Source organism: Oncorhynchus tshawytscha, linkage group LG25 (genome assembly GCF_018296145.1).
Source record: "Oncorhynchus tshawytscha isolate Ot180627B linkage group LG25, Otsh_v2.0, whole genome shotgun sequence".
Classification (NCBI taxonomy): Eukaryota; Metazoa; Chordata; class Actinopteri; order Salmoniformes; family Salmonidae; genus Oncorhynchus; species Oncorhynchus tshawytscha.
In genome coordinates, this window is record NC_056453.1 from 47,132,400 (window position 1) to 47,151,980 (window position 19,581).

General features: G+C 44.0%; 1 protein-coding gene across 3 annotated transcripts; it reads right to left on the minus strand.

Moving 5' to 3' along the window:
* Nucleotides 1-401: 401 nt before the first annotated feature.
* Nucleotides 402-18,613, minus strand: LOC112223952 (cofilin-2). Of its 3 annotated transcripts, none has more exons than XM_042305816.1 (7): nt 18,513-18,613; nt 18,302-18,389; nt 17,987-18,045; nt 5,430-5,540; nt 3,917-4,056; nt 3,288-3,364; nt 402-1,171 (listed from the first exon to the last, which is right to left on the minus strand). In XM_042305816.1, exons 1-7 carry the CDS (start codon nt 18,537-18,539, stop codon nt 1,056-1,058), a joined length of 618 nt encoding a protein of 205 aa, XP_042161750.1. In that variant the 5' UTR covers nt 18,540-18,613; the 3' UTR covers nt 402-1,055. The 3 variants fall into 3 exon arrangements, 2 of the variants coding, with proteins under 2 accessions (XP_042161750.1, XP_042161751.1); XM_042305817.1 differs by having other exon boundaries at nt 18,534-18,554; XR_006079887.1 differs by lacking the exons at nt 3,917-4,056; nt 5,430-5,540; nt 17,987-18,045; nt 18,302-18,389; nt 18,513-18,613 and adding an exon at nt 3,662-3,729 and having other exon boundaries at nt 1,116-1,171.
* Between the last annotated feature and the right edge of the window lie 968 nt (nt 18,614-19,581).

The following is a 19,581-nucleotide window of genomic DNA, read 5'->3' on the forward strand; positions in this document are numbered from 1 at the left end:
CAACATGAACTCTTTATGACAGAATGATCAAATGAGGTGAAATCAAAAGATTTTCTTCACCAGGTTACACATCTTAAAAGGCATTGAATTGGTGTCACGGCCCATGCCATGTCAACAACATGAGTTCCGGTGTCATACTTACAAATATCTTGATGAGTAGTTATTATTTACTTGTTTATATTAGTTGTTTACACACAGAAATACCACACGTTGTTAATCTTTCACTTAAACGTAGGGGGAGATAATTGTTTGTTTTTGTTTTCAGTTAAAAAAAAATTAAAAATCAGCTAGCCAATAGGGTGACGACAGACCAGACTCAACTTGCCCAACTGTTCTGTTGACACTTAATGTCAATCTCTGTGGTAACAAATGGAATACTGATCAGACAGACAGACAGACAATCCAGGGCAGTATACTGGAAATCCAGTTACTCTTTATTATAAAGTGGTGGCCATCGACATTCTGTGGAGGTACCTTCCTTTTTTTAACAATATTATTGTGCCATTTTCCAATTCAAACAAAACATCAGCAAACATGGAAGGTGTGATATCAACGGCTTAAAATCACATGATTGTTCTGGAACAGAGTCAATAGACACAAGATACCACAAATAAAAAGCACATTCAAAGATGATACCAGGATCCCAAGATACAGGAAATGCATGTGAATTTGTATAAATCGTGGAGCAGTCACATCTGGAAAAATGTCAAACTACATGAGTAACTATTTCATTGACCAAGGCATGTTTCTACAAAGACCAAATCAACTACCACACTCTGTCGTTGGACAGTTCAGTTGGAGACGTCGGCAGTGGGCTGCTTTTGCTTCTGTGTTTTGAACACACCTGGGTTCAAGAACTATTCGAAATAATTCTAAATACTTTTGCTGTGCTTGATTGAGCTTGCCTGTTGCAATCAGTAGAAAATCCCTAAATGGTCAAAAAACCTGCCCACCTGGCACTCTTAAGCAGCCTTAAGCAAACGCTGAAACTATCTGAAGGATTTCGAATAGTATTTGAACCCGTTGATTCCGTGTTGTATGGCGGCGTCAGGACCTCAGACCTCTCTCCCCTCCAGTCTTTTAACGACTCCTCTCCCTCCCAGTTTATCGATGAAGACAGAGCTGTCTTTGGCGTCTGACATGTCGTTCACCTGCCACTCAAACTTCAGACCTGTGAAACACACGAGAACACAGCCAGTCAGTCCATTTTTTTTAAAGGAATGGGGCAGTCCCAATCCTAAACATATTTTAGTCGGTTTATTGGAGCTGGGGGGGAAAAAAAGAGTAAGAGTGTGGTGAAATAGGCAGGTTTCTACCCCATGCTGCGGTTCTGGAGGACCTTAGCATGCTAGACCACCCAAGGTCACTCGTCTACCATTTCTGTCATTCATCAGGCTCATGAGCGCTAGAATCCGCTGTTGAAACAATTACAAAGGGGACACCCCGTCTCTGTTTTGGTAAACAGCTGATGGACGGGCCTGGAGAAATGTAACCACTAATTCATAGACAGCGCTGACTATCCATGATATAAAAATTATAGTTTTATCCATGCTATGAGTCTATACAGTATTTGTTTACATTTATGTTGTTTACAAACATTGGAGTAAAACAATCTTCTATTTTGGGTTCTGATGAGGTAAGATCAGGGGCGTGTCCAGGGTGTGGTCCAGGGTGGCCAGTGTCCCCCTGAAATCGGATTGGCCAGACAGCATCAGATACATGGTCTGCACATACTGAGACAGAGAGGTGCTGTTTCACTGTCCAGACAGCATCAGATACATGGTCTACACACACTGAGACAGAGAGGTGCTGTTTGTCACGCTCGGATGCTTTCTCTGGTGAAATGGATTCAGCCTCTAGTGAATTGAATGAAAATGATGAAATACGGATTAAAGTTAGTTCCTTCTTTTAATTGTCAAATATTTTGGGGAAGCCTGGTTTCCCTTGGCATCTATGAATACACGCTACTTTGTAGACTGAATGTGATTCCACGGATGGTGTTTTACTAGATGTCCCTTTCTATTTAAATGGCAGATGCACTGTTCAGAGGCTGGACTTAGGTTACCTACTTATCCTGCTTTCTGAAGTGATTTGTTTGACGATCAGATGAAAACATCATGAGTTGTTTTTAGTTCATGACACAGTCAAAGATAATACAGTAAATTAGGCTACATGTCCATCAAAATGGCTAGGCTACATGTCCATCAAAATGGCTAGGCTAGATGTCCATCAAAATGGCTAGGCTAGATGTTCATCAAAATGGCTAGGCTAGATGTCCATCAAAATGTTGCAAGTGTGTGTAAAACTAGGATGTCCTGTTGATGTCCCCTGGCCACCTCATTCACCCTGACCACCTCATTCGCCCAGGCCACCTCATTCGCCCAGGCCACCTCATTCGCCCAGGCCACCTCATTCGCCCAGGCCACCTCATTCGCCCTGGCCACCTCATTCACCCTGACCACCTCATTCACCCTGACCACCTCATTCACCATTTATCATTTACTAGGTACTGGTACCCCGTGTATATAGCCAAGTTATCATCTACTCGGTACTGGTACCCTGTGTATATAGCCACGTTATTATCTACTAGGTACTGGTACCCCGTGTATATAGCCACGTTATTATCTACTAGGTACTGGTACCAAGTTATCGTTACTCATTGTGTATTTATTATTATTAATATTATTACGTGTTTTACTTTTCTATTATTTCTCTATTTTCTTTCTCTCTGTATTGCTGGGAAACATTTCACTGTTAGTCCACAACTGTTTATAAAGCATGTGATGAATAACATCTGAATTGTATAATGATTCATCTATAAATCCAACTGTGGATTATAGCTTTGAAGTAATAGAAAGCTCCTGAAAATGAGCGTATCTTTATTGGACAAGCCAGTCTTCCCTGTTTCAGTCCATTTTCTTCCGTCTGGTGCCCAATGAACATATCCATCTGATTCTGGAAAGGAGATTTTTATTTATTTTATTTTACCTTTATTTAACTAGGCAAATCAGTTAAGAACAAATTCTTATTTTCAATGACGGCCTAGGAACAGTGGGTTAACTGGTCTAGGAACAGTGGGTTAACTGGTCTAGGAACAGTGGGTTAACTGGTCTAGGAACAGTGGGTTAACTGCCTGTTCAGGGGCAGAACGACAGATTTGTACCTTGTCAGCTCAGGGATTTGAACTTGTAACCTTTCGGTTACTAGTCCAACGCTCTAACCACTAGGCTACCCTGCCGCCTCATGAGATGAGGTTGAACGTTTTTGAAAGACACCTAAACTCTTACCTTGGAACGTTGCTTTAATGTATTGCTTTGAGCTGGCGTATTTCATCTTCTTTTTGATCGTTGAGTGTTCTGGAGCCCTGCGATTCAAACAGAAGAATACTACGTTCAGAACGTACTCCAAACATTCTGCCTTGAGTCAATGAACAAATCCTCTCACACGTCCTCCATTCAATATGGCCGACATGGTATTGTTATTCATGGCGTACAGTCCATGTAATTCTAACTCTACGGTCCAACCTACCACATGATCTATAGTCCATGTTCCTTGGGGCTGTCCTTGCTCTCCCAGGAACAGTCATACTGGGTTAATTATTGTAATCTATTTATTCAAACTCTTTTTAACCTATGTTATTCTCACTTTTTAGCCAACCTACCACATGATGAAGACCAGGTCCTCTTTGGGGCTGTCCTTGCTCTCCCAGGAACAGTCGTACAGGGTTAGTTATTCTAACTCTATGGCCCAACCTACCACATGATGAAGACCAGGTCCTCTTTTGGGCTGTCCTTGCTCTCCCAGGAACAGTCGTACAGGGTTATGGCCCAACCTACCACATGATGAAGACCAGGTCCTCTTTGGGGCTGTCCTTGCTCTCCCAGGAACAGTCGTACAGGGTTATGGCCCAACCTACCACATGATGAAGACCAGGTCCTCTTTGGGGCTGTCCTTGCTCTCCCAGGAACAGTCGTACAGGGCATAGCGGCAGTCATCTGTCGGCATCATGTTGACGATCTTCCTGAATACGTCCTCCTCCCCGTTCAGGTCCTTGACCTTAATTGATTGGTAATTGATTAATTGATAACAAATTATATAGAGCTTTTTCCAGATATTCACGTTACTAACCCTAACCACAATTATAATAGTAATAAAGTTTGGACATTGCGGTTTCTGCATTTTGATACATTAACATGAGACTACATAATTATATGGCAGCCATGTTAGCTCCCAATTACACAAAATGTCACCCTATTTCCTACAGGCAAGGCAGGTAGCCTGGCGGGTAGGAGCGTTAACCCACTGTTCCCTGGGGGGCTGTTAACCCACTGTTCCCTGGGGGGCTGTTAACCCACTGTTCCCTGGGGGGCTGTTAACCCACTGTTCCCTGGGGGCTGTTAACCCACTGTTCCCTGGGGGCTGCTAACCCACTGTTCCCTGGGGGCTGCTAACCCACTGTTCCCTGGGGGCTGTTAACCCACTGTTCCCTGGGGGCTGTTAACCCACTGTTCCCTGGATGGCTGTTAACCCACTGGGGAGTGTTAACCCACTGTTCCCTGGGGGCTGTTAACCCACTGTTCCCTGGGGGCTGTTAACCCACTGTTCCCTGGGCGCTGATGACTTGTATGTCATTTAAGGCATCCCCCCCCCGCTGCACCTCTCTGATTCAGAGGGGTTGGGTTAAATGTGGAAGACACATTTCAGTTGAATGCATTCCGTTGTACAACTGACTAGGTATCCCCCTTTCCTATATAGTTCACTACTTTTGACCAGAGCTTATGAGATTTTTTAAATGAGATTTAGGATGCAGCCCCTAAATTCTTTCTGTGATTCCTCGCATCCTACCCCATTGACCGTCTCAGTAGTATGGGGGGGGAGAAGGTCCCTCCCCTTGGACCTTCTTCTCCAGGTACATAACCCAATTTAATTATATTACTCTCAGCCTGAAACCCAGAATTTGTAGGAAACTGGTTGAAATGAACCAGGCAGAGGCCCAGCTACAATAGTCAAATGTTTATTCACCCTAATTCTGACTAGGACTACACATTTATTGATTATAATTTTATACATTCTAATCAATTCCATACAATTATATGTTTCAGGGCAGAATATTTGAATCATTCAATTAACAGACAATTCTCACCTATCAACCAATTAATAATGAGAACGAAGCGAGGAGAGACGATGCAAGGAATCAAGGTAATAGGAATTGAGAAAGGGCTTAAAATGCCTAAACACTTGGTCCTCTGGATCTCAGTTGGTACAACATGGCGCTTGCAATGTCAGGATAGAGGGATCGATTCCCCCGGACCATCTATATGTTAAACAAATGATGTGCGTATGACTACGTCACTTTGGATAAAAGTGTCTGCTAAATGTCTTATATTATTAACTGATAATTATATACTATTATTCATGCCACTTCTGACCTTCAGGCATTTGTCCTCGTCCACGATGATACATTTCCCATCGTCACTGATCTTGAAGAGCACCAGCTTCAGCTGCTCCTGTTTGTCAGCCCCCTGGAGGCGAACCCTGATCTTGTCAAACGTGAGAACAACGTCATCGTGGAAGAGAAGAATTAGAAGAATTAGAACAAGAAGAAGAATTCAATGGTCACAAAGGAGAGAAGAAGAAGAATAATACAATGGTCAAAAAGGATAGAAGAAGAAGAAGAATACAATGGTCACAAAGGAGAGAAGAAGAAGAATAATACAATGGTCAAAAAGGATAGAAGAAGAAGAAGAAGAAGAATACAATGGTCACAAAGATAGAAGAAAAAGAAGAAGAATACAATGGTCAAAAAAGATAGAAGAAGAAGAATACAATGGTCACAAAGGAGAAAAGAAGAAGAATACAATGGTCACAAAGGATAGAAGAAGAATACAATGGTCACAAAGGATAGAAGAAGAATACAATGGTCAAAGGATAGAAGAAGAATACAACCTTATGGTGAGACAGTTGTACTAAGCTCCTTGGAAATATATAATCTTGAAGAATCAATTAGAATATAAAAGTAAATTGAAATTACCATTAGTTGAACAGCAGGAAATCTTATTTCCAAATTAGGACCTTGTAACCTTACAGATGTATTTATATGCAGGGATTGACATTAAAGGGTTGTCCGGGGCAACTGAACTCAGCAGTCGGGCAAGTGAGCCTGCTCTGTGGCTGCCCAATTGGGCGGGTGAAATACATTCCTGAAAACATCCAAACTGCAAAGAATTCCATCAGCCTAAATGGATCTTTGTGCTTCCTTACCATTTACAGTGAGTGAACGACTGACAAGTTGGGGAATTTCTGTATGTAATTAGCTAGTGACCATAATCTTTGGAACACCAAAAAATACTCCTGACTATTGATGGGAAGTTCAGCTCTTTTAACTGACTGATCTTTTTACGGACTGATCTTTGACTCATTTTGTTCATTTGAGTCAGTAAGCCCAGACCCACCGGGACCCCCTACCGGTGAAAGATTAACTGAAAACTGAAGAGTCATGATTCTACAAGCCTCTCGTTTACATGTCGTTCAGCATAAGAGGCTTATTGGAGCCGTCATTTGTGACTGAGACTTGTAAAAATGTGCTTTAAAACAATGTACACGTGTTGATTGCTAGGCATACAAATCCAATTATTTCTTGAAACATTTTAAACAAGGTCTAGTTGTGGCCACAATCGACGACATTTTGAACGACTCTTGATGGAATGCATTGCTTGACTGCCACGAGAGTGATAAGTACAGTCGTTTGCGAACTGCAACCCCCCCCCCCAAACGATTCGTTCTCGGGTTTGAGTTTGTTGAGCAGAGGCTGTGTATGAAAGCTGTGTCCATCATAACATTCAATAATCCATTCATTTCATTCATTCTTGCACCATGTGATCAATGATCAGCTCTAAATATGTATTTTTTGTCTCTGTGCTCATGATCGATTTCCCTGTGTGCACAATGACAGACAGTTGGTGGTCGGAGCACATCTCTAGAGCCACTGAGCCATAGGAGCATGTATTAAACCTACTGTAGAACTCATTGCGGCCAGCACTAGCAGGTCAAACTAACAACTAAAATGAACGGGTCACTCAGAAAATCGTGACTCTCGAATCAGTGAAAAGAGTTGTTAAAAAATAACAAATAGTTCGCAAACAGCATAAATGCCAGTCCCTGATATGTAAAGAAACGTCCTCTCACCGTTAACTGCGTTTATTTTCAGCAAACTGAGTAAATATTTGTATGAACATAAGATTCAACAACTGAGACATAAACTGAACAAGCTCCACAGACATGTGACTAACAGAAATGGAATAATGTGTCCCTGAACAAAGGGGGGTCAAAATCAAAAGTAACAGTCAGTATCTGGTGTGGCCACCAGCTGCATTAAGTACTGCAGTGCATCTCCTCCTCATGGACTGCATCAGATTTGCCAGTTCTTGCTGTGAGATGTTACCCCATTCTTCCACCAAGACACCTGCAACCTTCTGGGGGGGATGGCCCTAGCCCTCACCCTCCGATCCAACAGGTCCCAGACGTGCTCAATGGGATTGAGATCCGGGCTCGTCGCTGGCCATGGCAGAACACTGACATTCCTGTCTGCAGGAAATCACTCACAGAACGAGCAGTATGGCTGGTGGCATTGTCATGCTGGAGGGTCCTGTCAGGAAGAGCCTGCAGGAAGGGTGCCACATGAGGGAGGAGGATGTCTTCCCTGTAACGCACAGCGTTGAGATTGCCTGCAATGACAACAAGCTCAGTCCGATGAAGCTGTGACACGCCGGCCCAGACCATGACGGACCCTCCACCTCCAAATCGATCTCGCTCCAGAGTACAGGCCTCAGTGTAACGCTCATTCCTTCGACGATAAATGTAAATCCGACCATCACCCCTAGTGAGACAAAACCACGACTCGTCGGTGAAGAGCACTTTTTGCCAGTCCTGTCTGGTCCAGCGACATTGAGTTTGTGCCCATAGGTGTCGTTGTTGCCGGTGATGTCTAGTGAGGACCTGCCTTACTACAGGCCTACAAGCCCTCAGTCCAGCCTCTGTCAGCCTATTGCAGACAGTCTGAGCACTGATGGAGGGATTGTGCGTTCCTGGTGTAACTCAGGCAGTTGTTGTTGCCATCCTGTACCTGTCCAGCAGGTGTGATGTTCGGATGTACCGATCCTGTGCAGGTGTTGTTACACGTGGTCTGTCACTGCGAGGACGATCAGCTGTCCGTCTCGTCTCCCTGTAGCGCTGTCTTAGGCGTCTCAACATATGGGCATTGCAATTTATTGCCCTGGCCACATCTGCAGTCTTCATGCCTCCTTGCAGCATGCCTAAGGCACGTCCACGCAGATGAGCAGGGACTCTGGGCATCTTTCTTTTGGTGTTTTTCAGAGTCAGTAGAAAGGCCTCTTTAGTGTCCTAAGTTTTCATAACTGTGACCTTAATTGCCTACTGTCTGTAAGCTGTTAGTGTCTTAATGACCGTTCCACAGGTGCATGTTCATTAATTGTTTATGGTTTATTGAACAAGCATGGGAAACAGTGTTTAAACCCCTTACAATGAAGATCTGTGAAGTTATTTGGATTTTTACGAATTATCTTTGAAAGACAGGGTCCTGAAAAAGGGATGTTTCTTTTTTTGCTGAGACTACAACACAAGCCAGTGTTGTAGTCGAGTCACTAAATCTTGAGGCTGAGTCTAGTCCCAAATCTCCTGTGCTCGAATCCGAGTCGAGTCACGAGTCCCTATGGCTGAAGTCTGAGTTGAGTCCAAGTCACCAATGGTCGAGTCACGAGTCAAGTCCCTATGGCTGAAGTCCAAGTGCTCAAGTCTGAGTCACTGGGTCTGAATTCAAACAAAATATCCCACATTAATATTGGTTTATGTGCACAAAGCAAAAACAAATGATTCAGTTTTTTTTGTTGACATATTTTGTATTTTGGTTACTGCTGTTTTTTTGTTCACATGTATTACTCGTTGCTCGTCTGTTGTTAGATTCGCGCCTCTCTTGATTTGGCCAGGATTTGGTAGAAGAAATCTGCCTAGCAACAATGTCCTCCCGCTTGCAATTTTCCGCCCAAGGCTATAAATTCCTATCTGGCGGGCATGCAGAGTTTGCCATTCAAGAAGTGATTTGAATCTCTGGTGGGTAGCCTGAACTCATAGCCGGTTATCTAGTCATGAGTTAGTTTGAAAAGACAAGGGTGATTTCTCTAAAATTGGCAGTCAGAGGCTGCAAGCAATAAATGCCACTCCCTAAATCGCCTCACCCACTTGAAGAAGTGTTGATCACTATGTACAGCGGCACCTTTTAAAACACCACAGAAGAAGCCGAAAAGCCTCAACAGGGATGTTATCAGTGTTCCCATCCACCAACCGTCTTTAATACTTGATAAGTAGCCAGTAACTTCTGGAAAAGAAAATGTAACACCTAGACTAGTTTAATTGTTTGATATTTATCTTCATATATACAAAGACTTTCTACTGGGTTCAGGTCTGGAGACTGGCTAGGCCACACCAGGACCTTGAGATGCTTCATGCGGAGCCACTCCTTAGTTGCCCTGGCTGTGTGTTTCGGGTCATTGTCATGCTGGAAGACCCAGCCACGACCCATCTTCAATGCTCTTACTGAGGGAAGGAGGTTGTTGGCCAAGATCTCGCGATACATGGCCCTATCCATCCTCCCCTCAATACGGTGCAGTCGTCCTGTCCCCTTTGCAGAAAAGCATCCCCAAAGAATTATGTTTCCACCTCCATGCTTCACGGTTGGGATGGTGTTCTTGGGGTTGTACTCATCCTTCTTCTTCCTCCAAACACGGCGAGTGGAGTTTAGACCAAAAAGCTCTATTTTTGTCTCATCAGACCACATCACCTTCTCCCATTCCTCCTCTGTATCATCCAGATGGTCATTGGCAAACTTCAGATGGGCCTGGACATGCGCTGGCTTGAGCAGGGGGACCTTGCGTGCGCTGCAGGATTTTAATCCATGACGGCGTAGTGTGTTACTAATGGTTTTCTTTGAGACTGTGGTCCCAGCTCTCTTCAGGTCATTGACCAGGTCCTGCCGTGTAGTTCTGGGCTGATCTCTCACCTTCCTCATGATCATTGATGCCACTCGAGGTGAGATCTTGCATCGAGCCCCAGACCAAGGGTGATTGACCGTCATCTTGAACTTCTTCCATTTTCTAATAATTGCGCCAACAGTTGTTGCCTTCTCACCAAGCTGCTTGCCTATTGTCCTGTAGCCCATCCCAGCCTTGTGCAGGTCTACAATTTTATCCCTGATGTCCTTATACAGCTCTCTGGTCTTGGCCATTGTGGAGAGGTTGGAGTCTGTTTCATTGAGTGTGTGGACCTGTCTCTTTTATACAGGTAAGGAGTTCAAACAGGTGCAGTTAATACAGGTAATGAGTGGAGAACAGGAGTGCTTCTTAAAGAAAAACAAACAGGTCTGTGAGAGCCGGAATTCTTACTGGTTGGTAGGTGATCAAATACTTATGTCATGCAATAAAATGCAAATTAATTACTTAAAAATCATACAATGTGATTTTCTGGATTTTTGTTTTAGATTCCGTCTCTCACAGTTGAAGTGTACCTATGATAAAAATTACAGACCTCTACATGCTTTGTAAGTAGGAAAACCTGCAAATTTGGCAGTGTATCGAATACTTGTTCTCCCCACTGTATATTTATCACCACAGAATGATTTGAAATACCAAACAATAATACACTAGCAGCACCCATTCAGTTGATATAGATAGACGGCGCACCAATTCACTAGCCTGGATTTTGAATCATGCATGGAGAGACAAGAGTCCGTGCAATCCTGAATCCTTAGGATGTCCCTACTCTATAGCTTAGTTATTTTATTCAAACCAACGCTTTTTAACTTCTCATTTTTTTTTGTTCTCATCTGTTCATGATCATGATTTGAATGTAAATGTTGTTTGCTCAAGTAACAGTAGTTTTAGTTGTGTAATGTTAACATCAACGAGGACAACAATGCAAGCTAACTAGCTAGCCTAGCTAGTTAATGTTCCTTGGCTAGCTTGCTAATATTTGATGGCTTGCTAACGTTAGAAACTTAAACACAGAGACAGGAACAATCACCCAAAACAGCCCTATCTGGTGCAGAACACAGAGACAGGAACAATCACCCACAAACAGCCCTATCTGGTGGAAAACACAGAGACAGGAACAATCACCCACAAACAGTCCTATCTGGTGCAAAACACAGAGACAGGAACAATCACCCACAAACACACAGTGACACCCAGGCTACCTAAGTATGATTCTCAATCAGAGACAACTAATGACACCTGCCTCTGATTGAGAACCATACTAGGCCGAAACATAGAAATACCCAAATCATAGAAAAACAAACATAGACTGCCCACCCAACTCACGTCCTGACCATACTAACTAAATACAAAACAAAGGAAATAAAGGTCAGAACGTGACAGCGAATTGATCATTTGAAAACCCTTTTGCAATTATGTTAGCACAGCTGAAAACTGTTGTCCTGATTAAAGAAGCAATAAAACTGGCCTTTAGACTTGTTGAGTATCTGCATTTGTGGGTTTGAATACAGGCTCAAAATGGCCAGAAACAAATACATTTCTTCTGAAACTCATCAGTCTATTCTTGTTCTGAGAAATTAAGACTTTTCCATGTATATTTTCTTTATGGTGATTCTACATAAAGATCTGTCGCCAATTGGATGGAAACTAGCTTGTGAGGCACTTCTCGATAAGTAAGATAAAGGCCTATCCACCGTTGGTTGATATAGAACTATACACTGGACAAAAATATAAACGCAATGTAACAACATCTAAGATTTTACTGATTTACAGTTCATCATTTATAAGGAAATCAGTCAATTGAAATAAATTCATTAGTCCCTAAAATACAGTGGGGCAAAAAAAACGTATTTAGTCAGCCACCAATTGTGCAAGTTCTCCCACTTAAAAAGATGAGAGAGGCCTGTGATTTTCATCATAGGTACACTTCAACTGTGACAGACAAAATGAGGGAAAAAAAATCCAGAAAGTCACATTGTAGGATTTTCAATGAATACTATCCAATCAGAGTACCGTGCCATATGTGCCCCCTCCCTCACTATTATAACCTGCTTGGATTAATATTACATCTAAATGTATAAAATACGGGCCTTGGTGATACGGGCCTTGGCCTTGGTGATACGGGCCTTGGCGATACAGGGCTTGGTGATAACTAGGAGCAGCTGGAAGGCACAAGGCAAAAACCTTCATTTACCCTCCATCGTTTCTGCAGGATCTTTGTTGTAGCTATTTTACGTTTGATGTGTAAATAGGCTCTAGAGCTCCGACCTGAAGATCACCGACGTCATGATTCAACCTAGTTTTTCCCCCCCGAGTACCCAGTTGTCTCGAAAGCACCATAAATCCAGAAAATGTCAGACTTTGATGAAAAAGTTTGATGACAACATTTGCCCACAAGGACTGCAGCACCACCTCCTGTGCAAGGACTGCAGCACCACCTCCTGTGCAAGGACTGCAGCACCATCTCCTGTTCAAGGACTGCAGCACCACCTCCTGTTCAAGGACTGCAGCACCACCTCCTGTTCAAGGACTGCAGCACCACCTCCTGTTCAAGGACTGCAGCACCACCTTCCTGTTCAAGGACTGCAGCACCACCTTCCTGTTCAAGGACTGCAGCACCACCTTCCTGTTCAAGGACTGCAGCACCACCTCCTGTTCAAGGACTGCAGCACCACCTCCTGTTCAAGGACTGCAGCACCACCTCCTGTTCAAGGACTGCAGCACCACCTTCCTGTTCAAGGACTGCAGCACCACCTTCCTGTTCAAGGACTGCAGCACCACCTCCTGTTCAAGGACTGCAGCACCACCTTCCTGTTCAAGGACTGCAGCACCACCTCCTGTTCAAGGACTGCAAGCACCACCTTCTGTTCAAGTGAGAACAACACTTGAGTCCAGAAATGTCTTGTCTGCTTCATAAATGATGTAACATCCCAGGGTGATAGTATTTCTTTCTTAGCTACACTAATACAAAAGTTTGTTGTGTTTTTTTATCTGTTATTGTACCAGGTAAGTTGACTGAGAACACGTTCTCATTTACAGCAACGACCTGGGGAATAGTTACAGGGGAGAGGAGGGGGATGAATGAGCCAATTGTAAACTGGGGATTATTAGGTGACCGTGATCGTTTGAGAGCCAGATTGGGAATTTAGCCAGGACACCAGGGTTAACACCCCTACTCTTACGATAAGTGCCATGGGATCTTTTAATGACCGCAGAGAGTCAGGAGACCCGTTTAACATCCCATCCGAAAGACGGCACCCTACACAGGGCAGTGTCCCCAATCACTGCCTTGGGGCATTGGGGTATTTTTTTTAGACCAGAGGTTAGAGTGCCTCCTACTGGCCCTCCAACACCACTTTCAGCAGCATCTGGTCTCCCATCCAGGGACTGACCAGGACCAACCCTGCTTAGCTTCAGAAGCAAGCCAGCAGTGGGATGCAGGGTGGTATGCTGCTGGTTGCAGGGTGGTATGCTGCTGGTATGCAGGGTGGTATGCATGGTGGTATGCTGCTGGTATGCAGGGTGGTATGCTGCTGGCTGGTGTAAACTGTGAGTCGCCCATGTGCCTCACTAATAATTTGGTCCCTTTCCCCCTCATAACTTAGCCTACTGCTCTGACTTGGTGGTGCACATGTAGCCTATTTTAGAGAAATGTCATCATCGAATATTGTAAGCTTTACACGCCCCCTTCATCCTATGGTTCTGACTTGGGGTACAGGGAGAACACTGTACTAACAGCCCATGTTCTGAATTTTGTCACTGTACATTTTAAAAGTGCGGAACAAAGTTATATTGATTACATCCATCCCAGCTCACTCAGTAATGTCTTAGTCGAAATGACGGATTACCTCTTATCCGCTCGTCCTCACCTTATGCCATAGTTTGCACATCTCAATTCTCAGTAGAAACCACATTCGTTTAAGCATGTCAGCCATGTTTTTTTTAAGGCAGTAAATGAGGCTGAATGAACTGTTTCGCTGCCAAACAAGCCTCCGCTGATACCACTGCTACACCTGGCTAAGCATTCACTCCATGGTGCTGAACAGAAAGCTCTGCTGTTGGGACAGCTTTATGTCGGCCCTAACAGTTTGCAGGTACCGTTTATCACCATTATTGTGCAATTAATGTATTATTTAGTGTTGTGGCTTTGCTGGCATGCATCTAAAACATTTTTGGGGAGTCCCACCATGATTTGAGTCCCACCATGATTTGAGTCCCACCATGATTTGAGTCCCACCATGATTTGAGTCCCACCATGATTTGAGTCCCACCATGATTTGAGTCCCACCATGATTTGAGTCCCACCATGATTTGAGTCCCACCATGATTTGAGTCCCACCATGATTTGAGTCCCACCATGATTTTTGGGGAGTCCCACCATGATTTTTGGGGAGTCCCACCATGATTTGAGTCCCACCATGATTTTTGGGGAGTCCCACCATGATTTGAGTCCCACCATGATTTTTGGGGAGTCCCACCATGATTTTTGGGGAGTCCCACCATGATTTGCATGCATAAATCACCACTGATGCTGTCTGCCATCTGCCCAGTACAGTTGAAACCAGGATTAATCTGTGAAGAACACACTTCTCCAGGATGCTGGTAGAAGGTGAGCTGCCGAACTGCAGTCAGGGTCAAGACCCTGGTGAGGACAACGAACTAACTGTAGACCCTGGTGAGGACAACGAACTAACTGTAGACCCTGGTGAGGACAACGAACTAACTGTAGACCCTGGTGAGGACAACGAACTAACTGTAGACCCTGGTGAGGACAACGAACTAACTGTAGACCCTGGTGAGGACAACGAACTAACTGTAGACCCTGGTGAGGACAACGAACTAACTGTAGACCCTGGTGAGGACAACGAACTAACTGTAGACCCTGGTGAGGACAACGAACTAACTGTAGACCCTGGTGAGGACAACGAGCAGATGAGCTTCCCTGAGACGGTTTCTGACATCTTTTTTTTTACAGATGTGTGTCACCAGGCCAGAACTCCATCCCATCAAAACAGGCAGACATATTTCAAGCGGTGTTTTCAAACAGCTCTTACACACAAAAAAAGGGTATCATAATTTTCACCATTTCAAAGTATTATTCCCAACTTCATATTTCCACACTATATAAAACACATGGGGAAAAAATAATCTAATTTCTTGTTTCATGATGGGAAAATGGACTCCAATATGGAGAGGGTTTTATGCAGAATAATAAACGGGAGCTAAAATAATGTACATCGATAAACAGGGCTGTCTGTTCACGGTTTTGCTGCTCCCAAACTCGATCTTTCTAAATACGAGGGTTACTGGAACAAACAAAATCCCACCTCTCTTGTCCCATGAGACACTGCTTCACGGCTGGATATCTTGCTCTTCCACTCTCAAAATCCATTTATCAACAGGGTTACCGCTAAGACCTGTTTTTCCTTGGTTGTAAATATGCCATTTGCACCACATTAAATTGTCTTTAAGGACACACCTCAAATATTGCTACTCCTTCCACCTCAGCGCAAGCAAGCTGTTAGACAGGTCATCTGCCTAACCTGGCATTAAATTGTCTTTAAGGACACACCTCAAATATTGCTACTCCTTCCACCTCAGCGCAAGCAAGCTGTTAGACAGGTCATCTGCCTAACCTGGCATAAGGGGTGGGAAATGCCAGAGCACCTGTTTTTACATGCCGAAATTGCCAACTAATGTGCGTTTGACACTTTCGCTGCCGTAGGGCCAGTCAAAAACAGATCCCAGAGGAAGGATAAAAAGAGAGAACAGGCTCAGCAGAGAGAGACCTACAGTACAGAGAGACCTACAGTACAGAGAACAGGCTCAGGAGAGAGACCTACAGTACAGAGAACAGGCTCAGGAGAGAGAGACCTACAGTACAGAGAACAGGCTCAGGAGAGAGACCTACAGTACAGAAAACAGGCTCAGGAGAGAGACCTACATACAGAAAACAGGCTCAGGAGAGAGAGACCTAGTACAGAAAACAGGCTCAGGAGAGAGACCTACAGTACAGAAAACAGGCTCAGGAGAGAGACCTACAGTACAGAAAACAGGCTCAGGAGAGAGACCTACAGTACAGAAAACAGGCTCAGGAGAGAGAGACCTACAGTACAGAGAACAGGCTCAGTTGGTAGAGAGTTGCAAAGAAAAAGCCATATCTCAGACTGGTCAATGAAAATAAAAGATTAATATTGGCAAAAGAACACAGACACTGAACAGGAACTCCGCCTAGAAGGCCAGCATGCTGGAGTCGCCTCTTCACTGTTGACGTTGAGACTGGGGTTTTGTGGGTACTATTTAATGAAGCTGCCAGTTGAGGACTTGTGAGGCGTCTGTTTCTCAAACTAGACACTCTAATGTACTTGTCCTCTTGCTGGGTTGTGCACCGGGGCCTCCAACTCCTATTTCTATTCTGGTATAGCCATTAAAATATATATTTTTTAAAATCCTGTTTATCTTATGGAAAATAATTATCAATTAATATTTGTGGTAATGTAGGCAGTTTATGTAAAGGATTGACACTTTTCGCCAATACCAACATTACATTATGGCAAGCAACTATTATTTTAGCAAACTATATTTAGCAATCCTATATTGCCCCTAACATGTTACACACCCTCACTACTGTTGTGGGACACACACACACACACCATGTTGTGCCACAATAGTATGCCCCCTCTCTGATTGTCTGAGTGTGACCCCGTCCCCATGGGGCTAGTGTTGCCAGCTCGGCCACTGGTACAAGGTCGTCAAGGTTCTCATTAGCAGCTTTGAGAATTTCCCAATTTAAAGTATGAAAATGTACGCACTCACTACTGTCGTGACTCTGGATCAGAGAGTCTGTTAAATGACTCACTTCTGTAGTGACTCTGGATCAGAGAGTCTGTTAAATGACTCACTTCTGTAGTGACTCTGGATAAGAGTCTGCTAAATGACTCCCTTCTGTAGTGACTCTGGATAAGAGAGTCTGTTAAATGACTCCCTTCTGTAGTGACTCTGAATCAGAGAGTCTGTTAAATGACTCCCTTCTGTAGTGACTCTGGATCAGAGAGTCTGTTAAATGACTCCCTACTGTAGTGACTCTGGATCAGAGAGTCTGTTAAATGACTCCCTCCTCAATATGTAGAATCCTTCTAGAGCAGAGACACATTCAGCCACTGTGGACAAAAACAAGAGAAGAAACCAGTCAGTGTTGGTCTCCTTCTAGAGCAGAGACTTCCGCCACTGTCAAAAACAGTCTCCGCCCCAGTCAGTGTTGGTCTCCGCCCTCGTCACAGTCTCCGCCCTCGTCACAGTCTCCGCCCTCGTCAGTCAAAATTAGTTCATAGGAAATAGGGTGCTCCGCAGACAGACTAGATTCTCCCTTATGGTCAGACAGACAGACTAGATTCTTCATTACCTCCAGCATGGTCAGACAGACTAGATTCTTCCTTACCTCCAGCATGGTCAGACAGACTAGATTCTCCCTTATGGTCAGACAGACTAGATTCTCCCTTATGGTCAGACAGACAGACTAGATTCTCCCTTATGGTCAGACAGACAGACTAGATCCTCCCTTATGGTCAGACAGACAGACTAGATTCTCCCTTATGGTCAGACAGACAGACTAGATTCTCCCTTATGGTCAGACACAGACAGACTAGATTCTTCCTTGTGGTCAGACAGACAGACTAGATCCTCCCTTACCTCCAGCATGGTCAGACAGACTAGATTCTCCCTTACCTCCAGCATGGTCAGACAGGCTAGATTCTTCCTTACCTCCAGCATGGTCAGACAGACTAGATTCTTCCTTACCTCCAGCATGGTCAGACAGACTAGATTCTTCCTTACCTCCAGCATGGTCAGACAGACTAGATTCTTCCTTACCTCCAGCATGGTCAGACAGACAGACTACAGACGTATGGAACACCCTGTATCCTTACCTCCAGCATGGTCAGCTCCACCTCTCCAGACTCATCCTTGTCCAGAGTTTTGAAGGTATCTGGAAAGCAGAGTTCAGAGTTCAGAGACCTCTGATGTCATATACAGTGTGTGTTTCTGTGTATAAAGAGGAAACGTATTAAACAGTCTCCATCCAGACCACTGTGTGTGTGTGTGTGTGTGTGTGTGTGTGTGTGTGTGTGTGTGTGTGTGTGTGTGTGTGTGTGTGTGTGTGTGTGTGTGTGTGTGTGTGTGTGTGTGTGTGTGTGTGTGTGTGTGTGTGTGTGTGTGTGTGTGTGTGTGTAGAGGTAACTCACTGAACAATGTCTCTAGGCGAATCAGGCAGCCCACAAAGTTGTCAAAGTCCACAGTCAGGCCAGATTCACTGTAGCGGGCAACAATGATCTGGTGTAGAGAGAGAGAGAGAGAGAGAGCTGTTCAGAGAACCTACAGGAGGAAAAACAGAACGATCAGAGAGAACAGGAAGGGAGGACCGAGAGACCAGTGTCTTAACAGTAGTAACTATACCTCTGTTAGAGCGTATCTCACCAGCATCGTTCACAGCGATACGCATCTCAGCTGAGCTCATTTGACCAGAATCATCCACATCCTTCTCCCTGTACAAGTCCTGAGCGAGACAGGAAAGGGAAACAGGAAAGGGAGACAGGAAAGGGAGACAGGAAAGGGAGGAGGGAGAGATAACATCACATAAGACAGTCCATCAACCACATGCAGTTGCCGGTGAGCAGTTCAGATTTGTGAATCTGTTTTCTACAATATGAAGAAACTAAAGTGATCTGTTTGAAGTTTAACACAAGATATTTCTCAATCTTAATCCACAGGATCTTAAACTCCACCAGACCCAGCATGCCACTTCCATCTTTCTGTGAGAGGCAGGAGTCAAGGTAGATAAAAGCCAGGTATCACAACAGAACCACATCTCAAACGAGATCTCGTTGTGAAAAAGGATACGTCCAACAGGTTGACCATGTTACGACACGTCACCAAGCTGAAGCCATCGGTAATGATGTCATCACCTGGAGAGGACACCACACCATAGTGCATGAAAAGTATTCCAACAGACATGAACACTGCAGTCTTGTGATGTTGCCCTGTTGGGTGATTTATGACCCCCCCCTCATAAATACCTTTCCCCCTTCTCTCTCCACTCTACAGAATGGACTCTTGGAAAGCCCTTTGTTAACATAGAGAGAGTATGGTAACATCAAAAGGTTGGGGAATGGAACAATAATTCCCTTTCTGAAAGTGTCCGTTGGTACTTAAAGAATATGATGTCAGATCAGTTGTTGTCTGAGACATTATTACAGATGACAGGATGACATAAACTGTATCTTGGAAGGTCTACACATTCTAGTTATCAGATTCACATGGAATTGTTGTGCAATTTAAATGTTTAAATATGAAACTATTTGTGAAAAGATAAAATGTGATTTTAGCTTCTAAATGTTAGATTTTTTTCATAAGTAAACTTATGAATGTTAGGACTGCTGTCCTAATGTTTAAAAAGGGCACATTTCAACGTGGAGGTGACGATCACCATGCTGGAATCCCTCAGTCTTCCGCTCTTTCATTCAAA